The sequence below is a fragment of the Sceloporus occidentalis genome, unplaced genomic scaffold (assembly GCF_023333645.1).
Source record: "Sceloporus occidentalis isolate IW3139 unplaced genomic scaffold, rSceOcc1.0.p SCAF_4, whole genome shotgun sequence".
NCBI lineage: Eukaryota > Metazoa > Chordata > Lepidosauria > Squamata > Phrynosomatidae > Sceloporus > Sceloporus occidentalis.
This window is the reverse complement of record NW_028316984.1, coordinates 116,197,664-116,218,976: the sequence shown is the minus strand read 5'-3', so window position 1 is coordinate 116,218,976 and position 21,313 is coordinate 116,197,664. Positions and strand designations below refer to the sequence as shown.

The window sequence follows — 21,313 nt, the reverse complement described above, 5'->3', positions numbered from 1 at the left end:
AGCATTCAAGGATTACCCTGGTTGGCCAGTGTCAAACCACTCACTATGCCCAAACATGCTTAGCTTCACAGACTTCCTACACAAAATACAAACCATCCACAACCTTCCAGGAAACACCATCCTAGCCACTGTGGATGTGGAATCCTTGTACACCAATATCCCACACAAGGATGGACTACAAGCCATCAGGAACATCTTTCCAGATGGGAAATTTTCAAACCTACCCAGCAAGGTGTGCCAGTTTGTTCTCATACACAATTACTTCACCTTTGGTTATAACATATACTTTCAAGTTAATGGTACTGTCATGGACACTCAAATGGCATCACAATATACCAAAATTATTATTATTATTATTATTATTATTATTATTATTATTAGCTTTATTTATAAAGTGCCTTAAATCTATCATGATAGATTCATGAAAAATCATGAAAAAATCTTCATGGCTGACCTAGAACAATGCTTCCTTAACTCTTGCACCCAGAAACCTCTCATCTACCTGTGGTACACTGAAAATATCTTTATAATTTAGACTTGTGGAGAAGACTCACTAAAGACATTCCATCAGAGTTTTAACCCCACCATCAACCTCAGCCTGGAACTTATCTACAGAACAAGCTCACTTTCTGGACACTACAGTAGAGTTACAAAATGGACATACACACACGACACTATATTGCAAACCCATTGACTTCTACACATACTTACATGTCTCCAGTTGCCAGCCTGAACACGCCACCAGATCCATATTCTATAGCCAAGCCCTCCGATACAATCACATTTGCTCAGACCCAACAAGCATTCCTCAAACTACAGTACCCACCACATGAAGTAAAAAACAACAAATAAACAAGGCAAGACTGTAGCCAGGGCTGATCTATTACAGAACAGATTGAAGAAAGAAAAATGACAGAACCCCATTAGTGGTCATATACAGCTCCCAAATGAGACCACTCAGGCACATCAAAAATTAACTACAATCCATTCTAGACAATAATTTCACTCTTTCAAGGCCTCTTGGTGGCAGAGCATTACTTGCCTAGAGCACTGCTTGCCTACAGACAGCCTTCAAACCTACAGGGGGACACACAACACAAATGGGTACACAGGTAGTATGCATTGCCACAAACCAAGATGCCAACTCTGTCCACACATTTATCCAGTAAATATCATCACAAGACCTAATGACATCACCCACAATATTAGGAGGACTTTCACATGCCCATCCTCCAATGTGATTTATGCCATACTATGTCATCATTGCCTGTCAGCACTCTACATTGGGCAAATAAGCCAATCCCTGCACCAGAGGATAACTGGGCATAATTAGACATTATGGATGGGAAGACTCAAAAACCAGTGGCAAAACATTTCAGTCTCCCTTGTCATTCCATCTCAGACCTCAGAACAGCAATCCTGGAACAAAAGAACTGCAATGGCATATTAGAAAGGGAAACAGCCAAATTGGAGTTCTACAGACCCTCAGCAAAGATAATAATTTCCTGGCACACTACACACATTTAATAATAATAATAATATAATAATAATGATTTATTTATAGCCCGCCCAATCACAAGGAATCCAGGCGGGTTACAACAGTAAAAATAAAGATAATAAAATAAAATACAATAAATAAATAAAATACAACAAAATTACAGAGAGCGAAGTGAGTACATTCACAGTTAGGCCTGATGGAAGTTGGGCCTCTCTTTTTCACTCCCTCCCAGGTCTGATGATGATGTCATGGAGGGAGGGCTCTTCTTCTTGAGGCAAGGATTTTATTTTAATTAATTTTAATTTAATTCTTCTCATTAAATTTAAGAGAAGAATTGGTGGACAGAGTGACATAAGTCACAGTAAATGGGGAGTAGAACTAGGTAGGGAAGGCTTGCCGGAAGAGATCCGTTTTAAGAGCCTTCTTAAAGGCTGTAAGAGTAGAAATGTCACGGATCTCCTTCGGCAGGTCATTCCATAGCTTCGGAGCTGCGATGGAAAAGGCCCTCTGGGTGACTGAAGTTAGCCTAGATTTTATTGGCTGAAGTAGATTCTTCCCCGAGGACCTTAGAGTGCGGGACGGACAGTATGGAAGTAGGCGGTCTCTTAAGTATTCTGGACCCAAGCCATGTAGGGCTTTGAAGGTAATCACCAATACCTTGTACCTTGCCCGGAAACTAATTGGCAGCCAGTGAAGGGATTTCAAAACCGGTGTTATGTGGTCAGTACGACGAGTACCTGTAATTAACCTGGCTGCCATATTTTGTACAAGTTGAAGTTTCTGAACTTGGCACAAGGGTAGCCCCATATACAGCGCATTACAGAAGTCCAATCGAGAGGTGACCAGCGCATGTACAACTGTTTCAAGGTCTCTCTGCTCCAGGAAGGGGCGCAGCTGGCGTATCAACATCACATCCTCATGGGGGTGTCCTACATTCATCTATTCTCTTCACCTACAGGCTAGTTTGCAATGCCAAACTGGACTTGCCATTAATAAGCCTGGATGGGGTCACACTTCCCCTAAAGGACTTTATTCCTAGCTTGAGGGTGCTCCTAGACTCATCCCTTCAGCTGTCATCCCAGGTGGATGCAACAGCCAGGAGCACCCATTTTCAGCTTCGGCTGATTCACCAGCTACAACCCTTCCTGGAATGGGAAAACCGAGAAACGGTTTTACATTCACTGGTAACCTCTTGTCTCAATTTCTGCAATGCGCTCTACATGGGGCAACCCTTATGCCATGTTTGGAAGCTGCAATTGGTCCAAAATATGGCAGCCAGATTAGTGACAAGGAGTTCCAAATTTGATTCTATTACACCTATATTAAAGTCCCTACACTGGCTGCCCATTAGCTTCCAGGCACAGTATAAGGTTTTGGTTATTACCTATAAAGCCCTACATGGTTTGGCCCAGCTTACCTGAGAGAATGCCTCCTCTCATACAATCTTTCCCACACTCTCAGGTCCTCTTGGAAGAACCTACTGCAGTTAGAGAGTACTAGACTGAAGGTGACTTCCCAGAGGACGTTCTCTGTTGCCACTCCAAAAATCAGGAATGACCTACCAGATGAGATCCACCATATAACATCTTTGGAGGCCTTTAAGATGGCAATATAAACAGATCTCTTCTAGCAGGCCTTCCCAAACTGATCTCCTCAGAATTTTCACTCTCCATTTGTTTAGCTGTACCCACCGGACTTTGATCTCGATCTATTTTATTACCCATTCTATTGGGAATTGTTTTTTAATGGTATTTTAGTGTGGGAGGGAGATAGGGGAACTAGGATCTAATATGTCCTGTTATGCTGTTATCTATTGATATTCATGTTTGATTTTATTGTTCTTGTTTCTTATTACCCACCTCGATCCAATACAGGGAGAGGCAGGATACAAATTATTTATTATTATTTATTTATTTACAGCCTACCAAATCACAAGGAATCTGGGCAGGTTACAGCAATTAAAATACATAGAAAATACAATAAAACTCAAAATAGTCCCTTCCCAACCCCCCATTCAAATAATAAAAGTACAATTAAACCATCACAATTTAAAAACAATAAAATACAATAGTGTTAAAATTAGGGAAAAATTGGTGGACAGAGCAACAAAAATCACACTATGCAGGGAGAGGAGCTAGGTTGGGAAGGCCTGCTTTATTTCCACACACAAAGGTTACTTCCCAATGCCTTTTTTCACAAATGACCATCATTAAAACTAGACTTGCCACTTCATTTCCATTAACAAAAGATTTTGAATTTGAATTGACATTCTCACACACCAATGGCATAAATAGGTCTGTTCCTGCCTTCCAATCCATCAAATACTGTATATCTGAGGATGTAGATTTTAATCTACAAAAGATCATGTTGTCAACTTCTTTTATTGTTACTTTCAAAGGTGCTACAAGATCTCTATACATCATGCTTGGCTGCAATAAGGCCCAGTACAGACCGCCACCCTGCTTTCCCTAGCCCTAGGCCAAAATTAGGGCTAGGGAGAGCAGAGTGTCTGCACACTCCATGCTCTTCTGACGACATTTTGACATGCATGTATGCATTCACACACCTCACACGCTGATGATGTGCCTTGTGCACTGCATCCTAGAGTGGCACGGTGAGGTTTCTTGTGTGCTGCACCATTTGGATGCAATGCACAAGAGACCTCACCATGCCACTCTAGGGCAATAATAGTGCCTTGGTAGCGGCATGGAAAGGAGCTGTGTTTTGCAGCTCCTTTTTGGGGCAGATTGTTGCCAAGCCAATGCACTTGCTGTGGCAACAATCCGGAGGAGAAAGGGGCTGTCTCTGGCTGCTTTTTTTTCCCTCATCTGTACAGCCCCTAAGTTTAGAAACCCTGACGTGTACTTGGTCTACACTCTTTGTTATGTTTTCCTTTAATTTTTTTTAAAAAATGTTTCATTATAAAATGCAAACCCTAGCAGATATGAAGATTTTGGAAATTGAAAGTAACATGTTACAAACCACTAGTTAATTGTACTTGATTCATTTTACCGAACTACAAAGGTGTATCTGAGAAATTTAGGGATTACCTTTTGTAGAAAATTAGATGTCTATGCTCCCCCAGATGACAGAAAAATTAGTACAATTTTAGACAGAATTAGTTGGAGAGAATCAATAAATACAGTTTAGATCCTGCTTCATAGCTCTTGAAGTCACTTACGAAAAATGTGTGAAATTAATTTACTTCACTCATATTTCATCAGGTTGCACTGAATTATTGGAATTCAGGTGAGAACCCTGAGGTTTTTGCTTGTTGGCTTCAGAAAGCTATAAACAGCAATGTTATGCCTAGAATTAAGCTGGTTGACAGTACAATAATACATTTCTAGTGAAATGAAGGCGTGTGGAAAAAAATCTATCCAATTATAAAGGGCTATCATAGATCCAGTAGAGATAATTCAAATGTATTTTTAGGAATTAAACCATTAAACATTTGCTGTTGTAAATCATATCCAGAAACCACAATTCTTGTAAACTGTTCAGTATTGGATAAGTGTTCAAAATACAACTAGGACATTCTTTCACCCAAACATCAGATAAGAAAGAGGTTAAGTATGCTGTGATCTTGGTCTGGGCACGATGCAGAGGAATGTCTGCAGAGGGCATTTGTGTACCGCTTTTAGCAAACCTTTCAATTATATTGTACACCAACTAAATTATACCATACTATAGAAAGCTGTAGCATTATGGGGAAAAATATAGCTGACTATTATTATTATTTTATTTATTCATTATAGTTTATTTTTATAGTGCTGTAAAGGTACATGGCGCTGTACATACAAATGATCAAATCAATAAAAATGAAACCTGCCAATGGCATACAATCTACAAAATACATATAAAACAATAGGTAATAATATAAAATAGAATTGGTTAAAATAAGCCGGTAACAATTAAAAACATCATCAACTATCCAATCAAATATCAAATAGATAATCACACGGTGCCTGGGAACACTTCCCTGAACATGATAATCTTCTACTCAGATTTAAAAGTAGACTATCCCTATTTCTTAGCTTTATGCACAGAACTGTTTTTGTTCTATTCCTTATCATTAGGGGATAAATCCTGTTTTATTCTGAACAGATTAAAGTCATGAAAATTAACAGAACCAATGATAACATATTTGGTTGGTCAGTCCTCTCTTTAATTTAGTAGTGCCACAAGGGTCAAATCTGAAACACATCCAAAGTCCTTGAGACTCAAGCCAGGAGGGGAGAGGGGAGGAAGAGAATCTTACTTTACCTTATGAAATGGAAAAATCAGTGGTAGTCTTAAAGGTGCTGCTACATTCTTTCCTTTTTCCCCTCTCCCTCTCCCTTCTGCCTTTTTATGCTACAAGCAACTAACATGGCTACTTTTCTTTTTTCTTTTTTTAAGCACTTTAGGTCCAGTCCAGACGGGCCCTTTAGCACGTCCTGGTTACTTTTGTTTCTAATAAACTACATTAGCTTTGGTTCCACCCCCTATTAGTTTAATTAGTTATGTTGGTTTCAATTTATTTTTTCCCCACACTTTGGCTACCTCTCTCCATTCTTCTACATATTTTTGAATATGGCTACTTTTAAAAAAATATTTCTCATCAATGTTTATGTGTGCTTGTGAGAGAGAAAAACAGAGACCGTTTGATCAGCTGGACATTGTTTATGCCTTCTCTAGAATTGGGACTTCACATGTAGATGCAAAGCTTTGGTCTGGGCATAGGATTGAAGATCATACCTCTCCCTTAAACAGTGGATCCTTAGAGTGGAAGCTGTGCCTCCTGCAGTGCCTTCTCAAGCTTGTACTTTTCTCAGATGTGTCAACAATAGATGTGCCAGACATTTTCCATTTTAGATATTTAGGTTGTTTGTTATTTTCAAAAGGTTTAAGTTGATGAGAAAGCAATAAATTATGAAAGAATTGGATGTTTGAGTGACTCTATGAAGGTCTAGAAAATGCTTGGCAGAAATTTCAATGTGATTAAAAACAAAACAAAACAGAAAACCCCCTGTTACCTGCATTTTATCTGCTGATGGATTTAGAAAGATTTCTTAAATGATTACTTTATATTTTCAGATTAACTTTTTGAAGACAGAAATGGAGAGGAAAAGCAAAATGATCAGGGATCTTCAAAATGAGGTAAGATGTTCATTAGTTGTCCAAACAAATTTTAAGAAATATCTCTCATATAGGTTTCTTGATGTTGCTGACTTGTGGTGACCTATGAGTGAAAAACTTCGAAAAGCCCTAGTCTTTCACAGCCCTGCTCATGTTTTGCAAACTCAGGGCCATGACTTCCTTGATTGTGTCAGTCCGTCTTTAATGTGGTCTTTCTCTTTTCCTTCTGGCTTCCACTTTATGAAACATTATCTTGACTTGTGAATCTTGTCATCTCATGATATGTCCAAAATACAATAGCTTCAGTTTATATAACATTTGTCTGCATTCATTTTGTTATTTTATTTAAAAATATACATAAAAGAATTAAATCAAATAACAAGATCAACCCAAGAACAGTATGTAAACAGATTACAAGGTTCAAACACACTTATCTTTCTTCTAACACATCACCTCCAGATGTGTACATGGTTTCCTGGTAACAGATTTAAATATGAAGTGGAATTGACAAAATTCAAGAAGACAGACCATTTTTCTTTAAATGATATATCATATCTATTGGGGAATTCCATTTTATCAGAAAGTTTTTCTATTAACAAGGAGTCCCATATTCTTCACCACCAACCTTTCAGATTCTATTGGCCAGTTTTCCACTTTTGGGCAATCTCTATTCTGGTAACAGCAATAAAAATAATACTAAATCCTTATATTTAAGGTTTTTGTTAGGATCAACAAAAATTGACAAAAGTACCAAAACAGGACACAAATATTGTTTTTGATTAGTAATCTGAGATATTATAGAGAAAGCCTGTTCCCACAAGTTAAAAATTCACATACAATGAAACCACATATAAAGGTATGTTCGTCTGTCTGAACAATCTCTCCAACAAAAAGGAGAGTTTTTATTAATATAAGTCAAGTGAACTGGGCTCATGTATCATTGATGGATCAGTTTTAAGCAACATTCTTTAATGAGAGCTGATCTAGAACTAAATGGGGAGGGGGTGATTCGAAATGTGTTGCCATGCAGATTCTGGTACTAAGAGGTTAAGTTCCAATTTCTAGTTCCGTTTAACTGCTAACCCATTACCGTATGAGTCTTCCATAAGACCTTTATAAATTAACCCAATAATTCCCAGGAGGGGGCTTATTTGAAGATACACAAAGATGTTCAAAAGGGGTTAGAGTTTTCATAAGTTCCTCTGTTCTATATACCTTATCTAACAGAGTAGAAATTTGTACAAATGTGAACCAAGTAGGTTTAATAGGAGACAAAATCTCAAGAACTGACTCCATAGATTTTGGTTTGGGTCCATCAAAAAAAAAATCTCTAACATGATATAGTCCCTTCCCTTTCCATGTTTCAAAATAAGTTTTCTGATCACACTGGAATAACTAGTGCAATAACAATGGTTGAATGGCAGAGGGGCTAGGAACAAACCTAATAGGTAAGGTTATTCAATATGATCAAATGCTGTAAGTGCATCTAAAGAAAGAAAAGCCAAAGGGTTGTGATCATTGTTAGAGATATGTATTATATTCAACACTTTCTTTATGGCATCTGAAAGTCTTATTTTTGGCATAAAGCCAACTTGATCAGGATAGCTATATTGCACTATAAAGGAATTTATTCTCATAGGTAAGATGAGGTCATTAATTTCAAGTCCTGATTAATAAGGGCTGTGAGTTGAAAATTTCCTGTTTTGGTGTTATCACTCTCTGTTTTTTTGGAACTGGAACAATCATAGAGGACTTCCAGTTAATAGGACGAAGGCCATTAAGAGAATCATTAAAAAGTATAACTAGATAAGGAGTCAGATCATCCATTAGCACATTGTAGAATTCGGCAGTGTATCCATCCATTCTTGGTGCCTTCCCAAGTTTTAAATTTCTTATAGCCAATTTGATTTCTGACTCAGTAATGGGGCTGTTTAGTAAAGAATGATGATACCAATTAAAGGTTTAAGATCTAAAGAATTAATAAATGTTTTCAGATTATCATCTTCAATTTTATCAGAAGCATAGAGATCCATACAGAAGGCATTACATTTGTCTAAAATTTCAGTGATCTTTGATTTGACTTGATTATCTCTACCTTTAATGCTAGAAACCATCCTTTTTGAAGCCATACACTGGACCAAATTTGCTAAGAATTTAGAATTTTTATTAAACTTATAATAATGGGCCCAGGTGTAAATCATGTGTCAGGATATAGCAGAGCAACACTGAAGTATCCTGGAAGGTGTTCTCAGCCCTTAGCAGAAGTAGCAGCACGGCTGTCTTCCAGATTGATGGATAGCAGGTCACCGGGAGCTATCCAGCCTCCACCAGGCTTCTGATGATTAACGACAGACAAGCGGAGCTCCCGAAAGCGCTTCTCTTTATTTACAAGTGAGCAAACGGCAAACAATTATCCAAGCGTGACTTTTACTATCTGATACCAAACTAACAAACACGCCTCTTACAACCCACAAACCCACTCACGGAAGCTTCTGAGCTGTGGTCCTAAAACCCAGCCTCTTCCATTCATGGCTGTTTCATGTTTCTTGTGCCACTCTGAAAACTGTCCCCATATCTAGGCAGACACATGTTTATCTTACAGGCTTCCTGCACTCTGGCAGTAGATGACCTTGTGCTTCTCTGTTGCCATGTTGCACAGGTGAAGCTGATCTGCTTCTTCTCTGGCTGCTAGCAGCTCATGGCCACCACACATCTAAACATTTCATGTCAGCTATTAACCCCTGACATCATGGAGGTCTGAATTTTATGAAGATCTAATTCTTCCAGTTCAGATTTTAATTTATTTAGCTGCAAGAGGGCATTAGGACAACAAGTAGCTTAATGTGAATGCATTAAATATGTATTTTTAATAAAAGTTTTGATCATATAGAACCCCTTCCTCTTTTTAAACATGCTCCGTCCTTTATAAAAAGACCCCTCAGTACTACCTTAAGAGTATTTCACAACAATGAATTGGAAGTTACTGAAGATTTATTTTCCATATGAAACTGGGTTATTGTTTTCTTAATTTCATTACAAAAGGACTCCCTTTCCATTAGTCATGAACTGTATCTCCAAATCCTGTTGGTTGGTGAATTCTTCAGCAGGTAACATGTCAAAAAAATAGGAGAGTGGTTAGAGTGTTGTGGAGGGCAAATAGTAACTTTTTTTTTTACTTTTCTTAGTGATGATTTATTAATGAAAAACAATCAGTTCAGGAATATGAATCATGTACATTAGAATAATAAGTACAGTCTTGTTCAAGATGGTGAAGAGCTCACAAAGGGCCAAGCAATCCTGCTTGTATAAGAGAATTCATAAGTGATGTGGAAGAATTATCAGAAGTAAAATCTGAAATACAAGATCTATGAAGATATGCATCTAACACTTGATTAGCATCTCCACCTATAATAATTTCACCTACTGCTATTTCTGAGAGGTTTTGAAGAAAATTATTCATAGCCGCCTCGATTGCCATGGACAGAGAGGCAGGATATAAATAAAAGTTTTATTTTATTTTATTATTAAATTCAGCCTGTTTAGTGTTGGGGGAATAAAATGTACCAAACGTGATTGGGATAGAGAAAAAATTTCCTTTCAGGATCACAAACCTGCCTTCAGTATCTTATCCAGAATTCTCCAATGTAAAGGAACATGCTGCATTAAAGACGATGGCTACCCCATACGATTTACCAATACCTCCTACATTATACTGATCTCCAGATTGGGGAGCTTTAAAATAGGAGTGGTACCACTACAGTGTGTCTCCTGTAAAAATAGAATACTTGGTTTAAGACTATTCAATTGCATAGAATTTTACATCTCTTAATTACAGATCCAAGACCCTTCACGTTAAGGGAGACAAGTCTTAATTCAAACATGTTTATAGAAGACAGTTCACACTGTAATGAAATAGAAGAGAATGGTGTCTTTTTACAAACTGGTTCCTGGACATCTGTCCACCAGTTGTCAAGGTCGATCAAATCAGCAACAACAACAGAATCAGTATTTGCCTGAATACATCCATTTATAACTGATTTTGCAAGTGATTCTACTTTAAGATATTCCACTAGATACCATGGATCCCTCATATTCACTGGATCGGTTAATGTTGAGATTGACTTGCTGTTTCAAATTAGATTTATCTCTGGTCCTACTTCTTGCCTCCTGTTAACTTTCTTTAATGGAGAAATGCTGGGTTGATGGCTAATTTTTTGCAGCTTTAAACTTGTAGATATCAGGCCATTTGATATCTGTGTGTTGTGTAGTATTTCTTGGGGTTCCTCTAATGATTGTCTATTAATAAATTCCTCTAGTTCAGAGTTCCTTTTGTGTTTCAGTCTCTTTTTTATCCTATACTCTCAAGCCCAATATTATTTAATAAATTGGCAATTGGTGGAAAGCTTTCCTTTTCTTGCAGTAGGGGCTTAACAGATAAGTTTTTAAATAAACAAGCTGAAAAGATGTCAAGAGTATTCACATAGAGTCTTTTCTTCATTATAAGATTTGGGATGAATGGGCTAGTAAAATTGAGTAATAACTTTGAGTAATGGTCAGAAGAGAAAATCAACACTACTGATGATAAATCTGTATTTTTAATTTTTAAAATTTGTTTAAGATATTTATTTGCTCTCACAACAGTTCCAGCTAAGAAATTTTCCATTATAAGGGTAGACATCTATTACTATCTTGGAGGATTATAGAAATAAGTAATGGTCTCTTTCATTAGATATTGACATACTCAAGCCATTAAAATGACACTGGGTTTCCTGATTTTCTTTCTGCTGAGTGGCAACATTAGATCTGAAATTAGTTGCATTGTGTAATTGCAGTTTACTCAAAGTTCTAGAGTCTACTTTTTCTTGTGCAAACATTTGGGTCAGCTGAGTCAACATGGCTAAAATTTCTGTTAATTTAGAGCTAACAGGCTCCAAAGTTTTGGCTGTTAACATGCAATGTTCAGCTAGAAAATTAGTACAAGACCCCAAAGGAATAGTATTACCCACTGGAGTTACAGTTGCAATTGCATCTTCCAATGTATTGCAATTCATCGAGTTTGAGCCAACATCCTCCTTTATATTTGTATTCCCTTCACTTAAAGAAGTAAAGCTGTTAGAAGTAGGTATTTCAGCAATGGGGGAGTTTTGTGGCATAACAAACCCTTCTATCTTACTTTGTTTAAATATGTTTGTGTCCTTAGAAGGCAGACTGTTCTCCTTTCTTCTACTCAGGACAGAGTGCTTATTAGATGGTAAAGGTGAGACATCTGTCTTCTTCTTAGCCATAATGTTGTAGATAGCAAACACATAGTAGCATTATTTCTTTTGCTTTCTAATAATATACAGAAGGGGGGGGGAAGCAAAAGTAAGAAAAATTTCCTGTAGACACTACAGTAGCTTTATCACAACCAATTATCCATGCGTTGATATAGCTTCCAACATTCAGTTGTTTGTAAGGTCAAATACCCCGGTGTCTGCCTTTACAATTCTAAAGTAAGGAAACAGAAGGAATGATATCTTACAGGTCTTGAAGCTCTAAAAATGCTTCTCTTTCAAACAAGGCTGTAGCAGTTTGCTTTTCCAAGGTTTCCAAGTTTAAGATTAAAAAATAGCATAAACAATGTCTTTATCAAGAAAAATAGCACCCCAGGAGTGGCTAGCACACACAGTCTTTGTCTGCATTTGTTTCTGTGAATATTTATAAAGCAGTTGCTCTGGGTGTTTAAATTATTTTACTGCCCAGTGTGTGCCCATGGAACTAACAGTGAGATGTAGTTTAATTTAGTCCAAAATAATTTTAATTGTAGTATTGAATTAATATGGTATGTTATCAAAAATCAAGATTCAGCACTGTTGATCATATCTTACTCTATAGATGTTATTTTAAAGTTGTTGAGTGCCTACAAGTTCTTCTTAACTTATGACTATCCTAAGCAATCCCACCACATGGTTTTCTTGGTGAAATGTATTCAGAAGGGTTTGCCTTTGGTTTCCTCTAAGGCTGAGAGAGTGTGACTTGGCCAAGGTCACCCAATGGGTTTCCATTAATAACAGGGGAATCAGACCCTGCTCTCCAAAATTATAGTCCAATGCTCAGACCACTACACCTTGTTGGCTCTCACACATTTTAAAGTAGGCATGTAAAAAGATGAATTAGGCTTGAAACAAACGGGCCAAATAGAACGGTTTCCAGCCACTTTGGGGGCATGGCATGCAGATGATGCACACCCCTGAAGCAGCCAGAAGCCACTCTGAGGTCATTTAAGGTGGACCATAACCATTGCAAAAAGGAGAGGCAAAAAACTGCTCCTGCAGGTGGCTTGCTTGAGACCACGGTGCCAGAAAAGGCAAAGGGTGCTCAACCTGAGGAAAATGGAGCAGAGGACAAAATAGGGGAATTTCAGCACAGAATAAGTAAAGAGATAGTATAGGAATACCTTGTTAATCTAAACGAATTTAAGTCTCCAGAACCAGATGAACTACATCCAAGGGTATTAAAAGAACTGGCAAATGTAATATCGGAGCCATTGGCAATAATCTTTGAAAACTCCTGGAGAACAGGAGAAGTGCCAGCAGACTGGAGGAGGGCAAACGTTGTCCCTATCTTCAAAGAGGGGAAAGAAGAGGATCCCAACAATTATCATCCAATTAGTCTGACATCAATACCAGGAAAGATTCTAGAGCAGATCATTAAACCGAGAGTCTGTGAAGATCTAGAAAACAATGCCATAATCACAAAAAGTCAACACAGATTTCAGAGAAACAAGTCATGCCAGACAAATCTGATCTCTTTCTTTGATAAAATTACCAGCTTGGTAGATGAAGGGATATAGTTTCAGTAAGACCTTTGACAAGGTTTCCCATGACATTCTTGAAAACAAGCTTGTAGAATGTGCGCTAGACAAGGTAACTGTTACATGGATTTGTAATTTGTTAATTGGCCGAACTCAAAGGGTGCTCAATAATGGCTCCCTTTCATCCTGGAGAGAAGTGACCAATGGGGTGCCACAGGGCTCTGTTCTGGGACCAGTACAATTCAACATCTTCATCAATGACCTGGATGACAGAACTGGGGGCATATCAAAAGTGCAGATGACACCAAATCAGGAGGAATAGCTAATACTCCAGAGGACAGGATCAAAATTCAAAATGACCTGAATAGACTAGAAAGCTGGGCCAAAGCTAACAAAATGAAATTCAACACGGAGAAATGTAAGGTACTGCACTTAGGGCGAAAAAATGAAATGCACAGATATAGGATGGGGGACACCTGGCTGAATGAGATTACATGTGAAAGGGATCTGGGAGTCCAAGTAGACCACAAGTTGAACATGAGTCAGCAGTGTGATGTGGCAGCTAAAAAGGCCAATGCAATTTTAGGTTGCATCAATAAATGTATAGTGTCTAGATCAAGAGAAGTAATAGTGCCACTCTATTCTGCTTTGGTCAGGCCTCACCTGGAATATTGTGTCCAGTTCTGGGCACCACAATTCAAAAAGGACATTGAGTAACTGGAGCATCTCCAAAGAAGGGCGACTAAAATGGTGAAGGCTCTGGAAACCATGTCCTATGACGAACGACTTAGGGTGCTGGGGATGCTTAGCCTGGAGAAAAGAAGGTTAAGAGGTGATATGCTAGCCCTTTTTAAATATTTGAAGGGATGTCATATTCAGGAGGAAGCAAGCTTGTTTACTGCTGCTCCAGAGAACAGGACCCAGAACAATGGATGCAAGCTACAGGAAAAGAGATTCCACCTCAACCTTAGGAAGAACTTCCTGACAGTAAGGGTTGTTCGACAGTGGAACACATTCCCTTGGAGTGTGGTGGAGTCTCCTTCTTTGGAGGTCTTTAATCAGAGGCTGCATGGCCCTCTGTCAGGGATGCTTTGATTTCGATTTCCTGCATGGCAGGGGGCTGAACTGGATGGCCCTTGCAGTCTTCTTCAATTCTATGATTCTATGACCAGGCCATCCAGTCACTGTGGGACTTGTAGCTAGAGCAGTCCCTACCACTTGTCTGCTTTACTCCTTTACTCCTTAGAAAAAAACTGAGAAAAGTAATGCCACACCATATGCATTAGTAATATGCATTGAGTCAGACTAAATCCCAAGTCGCATTGGACAGCTTGGACTGCTTCTGTGGTTGTCCACCAATGGTAAGTGGTGCTTTCCATGTCATTATGGTGATGAACCTACTCAGAGTTTTACCCTGAACTTTAAAGAGGCTATTCAGCATGCTAGGCTCTGTATCCTCCCCAAGTTCAGCACTCTGGACACTACCTTCAAATTGTGGCCTGCCATAGATCCATCACCTTACTGACATGAAACCACCAGCCACTGGTGATCTGAGGTACACTGCTGTTCCCTCTGAAGAAACAAGAAGCAATTCTGGGCTATCCAAACTGGAGGCCATTCTGGCCATGCTGGGATCTCTATGACATCACAGCCCACTTCTAAAGTGGACTACTGCTGTGGTCCCAAGCTGGCTGCTGCCAGGAGCCTGATTTTTTATCAGATTGTGAAAGTTAAAAACTCCCAGAGGAATCAAGGTACAGTTAACAGGAATTATAAGGGAAAGATGCTGGGGGAAATAATAATGGGAGGAGCCTCTGGATGGAAGTCACTTCTTTTGGCCCATAGGTTTTGGGCCCATTTTTCCAGGGGCCTTCCACATACTGTGCTTTTGTGGAGAAATTTTGATTTTCCTAAAATCCCTGCAAATCTTCTGTGCTCTTTTGATAGCTATTCTTTATATTGTAACAACATTTCAAAATTTTTTTTTGTGTATTTGTGGTTGCTTCATCTTTCTGATCCCTGTAATTTTATTCTTTCTTCTTCCTGCCCTCAAATTAGTCATCCTCCCATTATTGTTTTCCCCAGCATCTTTCCCTTATAATTCCAGTTAATTGTACCTTGATTCCTCTGGGAAATTTTGACTTTCATTTATTATAGCTTGCTACTTTTTGTTAACCTGTGTTATTGTTTAGAGCAATGGTTCTCAACCTTCCTAATGCCATGACCCTTTAATACAGTTCCTCATGCTGTGGTGACCCCCAAACATAAATTTGCGGTGTCTCAGTTCCTAAGACCACCAGAAATATGTGTTTTCCGATGGTCTTAGACGACCCTTGTGAAAGGGTTGTTCAACCCCCAAAGGGATCATGATCCACAGGTTGAGAACCACTGGTCTAGAACATATGTATTTAGAACTTCTGTTATTTAGAACTAATATAAGCAATCTTATTCAAATGTTGAACCCAGGTCTTTCTACTTCATTTAATACACAGGGAGCCACCATATTGGTGATTGAATCAAGTTTTACTCCCTTTTTCTTATAAAGTTCAGTATAATACTTCCAAAAGGCATTCTCGATTTCTTCCTGCTTGTAAATGATCTTATCTTCTAGGAGAAATTGTGAGATAACCTTCTTTTGCCTGTCTTTTCACAATCTATTTGACATCTATTTCCCACATTCATTTGCATTTTTAAAGAAGCTTTGTTTTATTTCATTTTCTGTTCTACTTGTGTCATAATTTTAGCTTCCATTTGTTTTTTCAATTTCTTCAAATATTTCTCCTTCATGTCATTTGTTGGATCTTTTTTCAGTTCTTTTTCAGCTTGCCACACCTCTTGTTCTAGTATAAAGTCTTATTCATATTTGCATTTCATCTCTGCAGCCTCTCATTACTGCTTTACTTGTGTCCCATATTGTTTTGCTCTGTGTTTCCCTGTTAAAATTTTCCATAAAAAGGTTTTTTAAAGTAAGGTTTGCTTTCTCCAGAAAATTTGCGTTTTTTGATTTCCAACAAAATTTCTTTATTCCTGGATCCAAATAATGGATGATTAAATTGTGATCTGACACAAGCTTTGGTAGCATATCCATCTTATTAACTTTAGGGAGGAAAGGTTCTGAAAACAAGAACATGTCTATTCCAGACGTAGACTTGTGTGACTGAAAAAAAGTGTGGCCGTTCAAAGATGGGTAGATCTTTCTCCATACATCTTGCAATCCAAATTCTTCTTTCTATTAGAAAAAAGTTGAAGGGAGTTTCCCTTGATTTTTTTTTTTTAAATTATTAGATGCTCTGTCTATACTAGAGTCAATCACCCCATTGAAATCACCTGAAAGTATTATATTTTCATATTCCAAGTCCCACAAATTTTTTGTTACTTTTATGAAAAATTTTCAGTTTACTCTCAAGAGGCATATAAATGACCAATAAAAATATTTTTGATCTCCAGTTTGTAATTCAATACCTAAACAATGCCCTTCCTCATCTTTGCAAATTTCCATTGCGGTGTATTTGTTATGTATATATACTACAATGCCACTTTTTCTTTTTTCATTAGCTGCCACAAAAAAATTGTCCAAATTTCAGGTTCCTTAAGTAATTGATATCTATTTGTTTAATTTTAATCTCTTGCAAACATATTATGTGTAAGTTTTTCTTAGTCAAATAGTGAAAATTTTTACTATGTTTATACTCTGAATTTAATCCTTTCACATTCCATCTTCCAATTTTTAATGCCATTTCAATTGTTATTATTTTGAATATTTAATGTATCAGTCACTTATTAAATACTAATTAATTCTGGCTCCTTCCTCTCCTTCTTTACTCCGTCTATCTAATTCTCCTTCTTCTATATCCCACTCCTCCAGATCTAGTGTTGCTTCTCCACTTTTGACTTCTCCCTCACCTTCTTCCACCTTCTTTCAGTCATCACACTGTATCCTCATTCTGGAATTATCATAGGAGATTTATTTCCAAGTTTTTTTAAGTCTTTTGCTTTTTGAATAGTGTTTTCTATCATCAGGTCCTGTATATAGCTTTTATGAATTATTTGATCTCTTTCTATTTTGATTTTATTAAGGAAATAACCATTTCTTGTGGAAGTTCTTCTCTAAGAGTGAAGAAAGGGGAGAAGGACCAGGTCCTTTTTGCAGGTCGTGTTCTTGCACTCTGTGGCCCTAATAAAGTCCAGAGAAGTTGCTTGATACCAGATACCAAAGTTCTATATACTAAAAACCTCTAAACTAAAAAAGGACTATTTCTAAAAACAAGTGGCTGGCTGGGCTCAGTGCCAAGAATGGCTGCCATTAACAGGCTCGGCTGTTCTTTGGTCCGATCCCGATGGCTGGAGAATCACCTACCTGGAGTCCTCCCCTTGAGTGAACACAGACCTCCTTCAAACCCCGTACTCCGATCTCTTTGCTGAGTCCAGGGGAATTAGGAATATCTCCTTATATTCCTGCTAATGCAGTCTTCAGGGCAGGAGACCTGTCCTGAGTGACTTGTCACCCTGCCCGTTGCCACCAGAAGTCTCCTCAAATCAATGGTTTTAAATAGTACCTTTCATTTGTTAATTACATTTCTATCCACTTTTTAATTTGAGGAGTGCAAGGCAGTATGCATGGCTCTCCCATTTCCCACTTTAGCTTTATAACAACCCAGTGAAGAAGATCAGGCTGTGAGAAAGTAACAGACCCAATGTCATGAAATGAGTTTCACAGCTTAGTGGGGGTTCACAAAGAGGCTTACAATGAAGATCATAGCACTGAATTTATAACATCAGAGAAGCAAAAAGGAGAATCCAAAATTTGCACACACGTTGTTACCGTGAAGTGACATGTGAAGGTACCATGAAGAAATAAAGCCAATTTAGCTTCTCTTGAAATATTATTCACAACATTTTAGGACATTTTGGGGTTTGTAACTCCTCCAACTGTTGGGAAGTATTTGATCCTAGGCAGCATAAAAAGCTTTGATCTTCTCTGCCATGTTACATTATATAGCAACTTGGCCGAACCATTTGTTACCCACCAGCTCCTATGAGACGGTTTCATTTTCCACCTGCACTCTCACCAACCTTTTTCAGATGGGAATGGTCTTTAAACGTCTCTTGGGAAGTTATACAAAATCTATGTTCTCCTTTCACATAAAACTATTTAAAAGACGCATAAGAAGAAAAAAAGAAATGAAATAGGAGCTTAGGGGCTGTTTTGGGTCTGGCTGCATCAGTTCAACTGAATGCTCTGCACTGTCTAATGAATTTTGATGAATGCTGTTCTTTAAATGAGATTAAGACTTAGCAGTATTTTTATCAGTGTGTTTTGCTGAGGAAAAATGCAAAACACGTGTCTTTCTTGTTAACATTCTTGCTGCTCAAATGCCTAGCTTGATCATGCTTTTCTGTAAACTATATCTTTTTTACTTTTACTATACCCAAGGAGGCATGAAAAAGTCCAGGTATGATTTTTCACAAGAAATCAGGTTATTATTTTTATTCTTAGTTGGAGACTGAATGAGTACTGATGTGTTACTTCTCAATATTCTTAAAGGTTCAGAAATTACGTGTCAGAGTTCATCAAGGCAAACATCTGGGCTTCATTGGCTGATAGGTATTGACTACATTAGGACAATTATGGTTATCTCTTTATAAGTTATGAGATACAAATAAGCTTTGCATTTAGGCCTGCTTTGAACAAACCACCAAACAAGCCAGTCTTGAACCAAGTTCAAATAATCTTTTGAACAATCTGGGATATTGAATGACATGAGGTGATTTAATATCTCAATCAAGAGAAGACATTGGGAGGATCTCTGCTGCATTTTGATAGCTCCTATCTGGAAAGGTATCAGGAATACCCAAATGTCTTAGAATAATTTAGCGGGATAGTTGCTACAAAATACCATCTGGAAATTCACCCTGACCACGGCAGGTTACAAACCACCATATAGTACATGACGAACGCGTACTAGGGTTAGGAAGGGGCGGTGCTTCCGCGCCCCCCTAACCCTAGTACATACTCTGCGCGCACAAAATGGTGGTGGCCGTTCCACATGGCGGCCGCCATCTTGATGTAGCAGACGCGCTGCATCCGCACGTCGCGCCCTGGAAATGATGCCGCAAGCGTGCAACTAGCCCCTCGCGGCATCTCTTCTGGGGTCTGAGAAGGACCGCAATTTCCTCGCTCCTTCTCTGCAGCGTCCGGGAGCCGCGCAGTTTAAAGGCTGCAGCTCCCGGATGCTGCAAGCGGAGGCGGAGCCAGACCTCCGCTTCTTGGAGGTCTGTAAGCCACCTAAGATTGTTTGAAGAAAACTCCCCTGGCCTCTATGTTGCAGTAGCAGGAGAGAGGTTAGGGAGAAAGAGAAGGAACATGGATGTCAGCAACCTTCTGCCTAGAGAGGGCTGATTGTCTGGCAGCAGGGTGTACAGGATATGAATCAACGGCAGGCAAGTGTGGTGGAACTCCAGGCCAAATTTCTGCCCAATATAGCCTTCATGGACTGTGCAGCCTGCCAAAAAGGCACAGCAACAACATGACAAAAATACAGTGATAATAATAATATTAAGAAGGAACATGAAGATGAAGAAAAAGAAGATGAAGAGGAAGAAGAAAAACAAAACCAGACCTGCCACAACCATCATCCATGTAAAAAGTTATAGTTGTGTGAGTTCCTAGAAAGAAAATAGGCAAAATTAAAAGAGAGCCTAAATTATGGAATAGTTAAAAGTGGGGAGAAAGAACACAGTGAACAGGAGAGAACCTAGTATTCATCTCTGATTACGTGAAAAGTTGTCCTATTCTTGTAAAATTATTTCAGATATGAAGTATGAAATCTGATGTGTGAACCATTTGAATATGTAGCTTTGTGTGCATTATTGCCATTATTAGACTCTTCTGTTCCCAACAATCATAGGTGGGACCATTGAAACTGGTTCAATTCCATCTTTCCTGAATTTGCTGTTATGGAGTTAATAACTCAAAATAAAAATGGCTTCAAAAATGTCAAGAAGGCAGTTCAGTGTGCTTGTTTTTTGAGCTGTTTTTGTTGTTTGTTTGTTAGGTTTTTTTGTTTTGGCAAACATTTAATTTTACTTAAAAGAGCTGATGGCTAGTAGCTTCTGTTCTGAGTCAAGATCACCATTGGACCTTATAAGAAAACAGCAAAATCATCCTTGACATATTAAATGAATAGTTTTTGAACTTCTAGTTGAATTTAAAGAGAGTGAACCTTGATTCTCTCCTGTGAGAAGACTTTTGATCTCCTGTCCACAATATTATGTGTGTTTTCATTTTTTGATATTCTAAGAACAAGTTTCTTTGCTTTTTTCCTTGTGTTGTCCAATGTCCTTGAAATTGTTTACTGAAAAGAACCTTCTATCCTCCTTGAGCAGAATAATTTAGTGCATTTTCCTCCTTTCAACTATTGCAATTATTTCCCTTAAAATAGTAACAGGTTTTTTTTTTAAGAATAGGAGTTATATTTTCATATAATCTAAACAATTTGCTATGGTACCAAAGCTTTGGGTTTCAGCAGATTAACAGTAGAGTTTCATTACCTCTGGAAGGGGGGCGGGGGAAGCATAAGATTGTACCTATAGTAGAAATTTCTATTTGGCCTAGGGATGTCAATAGGCACAAGTTTTGCATTTCTATTACTATTCACATATATTCCTACTAACTCATGAGCATTCATTTCTCACCATAAACACTTTGCTCTATGCCTTTGATGAAACAGAAACAGTCTATGAAACAGTCCTCTTTCTCCCAATTAGTCTCAATGGTACTTCAGTATCCCTTGGCCTCACCATTATTAACATAAATCAGACCAGTAGATCCCAGACGTAGATCCTATAGGTATTTTGGGCATCAACTCCCAGCAGCCCAAGCAGAATGTAGCTGACATATG

General features: G+C 38.2%; 1 protein-coding gene across 2 annotated transcripts in view; it reads left to right on the top strand.

Annotated features, from left to right (window-relative positions):
• LUZP2 (leucine zipper protein 2) overlaps positions 1 to 21,313 on the top strand; it is a 508,047-nt gene that overhangs the window by 253,621 nt on the left and 233,113 nt on the right. For both annotated transcript variants that reach the window (XM_089521342.1, XM_089521340.1), the window contains exon 5: positions 6,578 to 6,640. In XM_089521342.1, the coding sequence (XP_089377468.1) occupies positions 6,578 to 6,640 (63 nt within the window). The remainder of the gene's footprint in view (positions 1 to 6,577; positions 6,641 to 21,313) is intronic.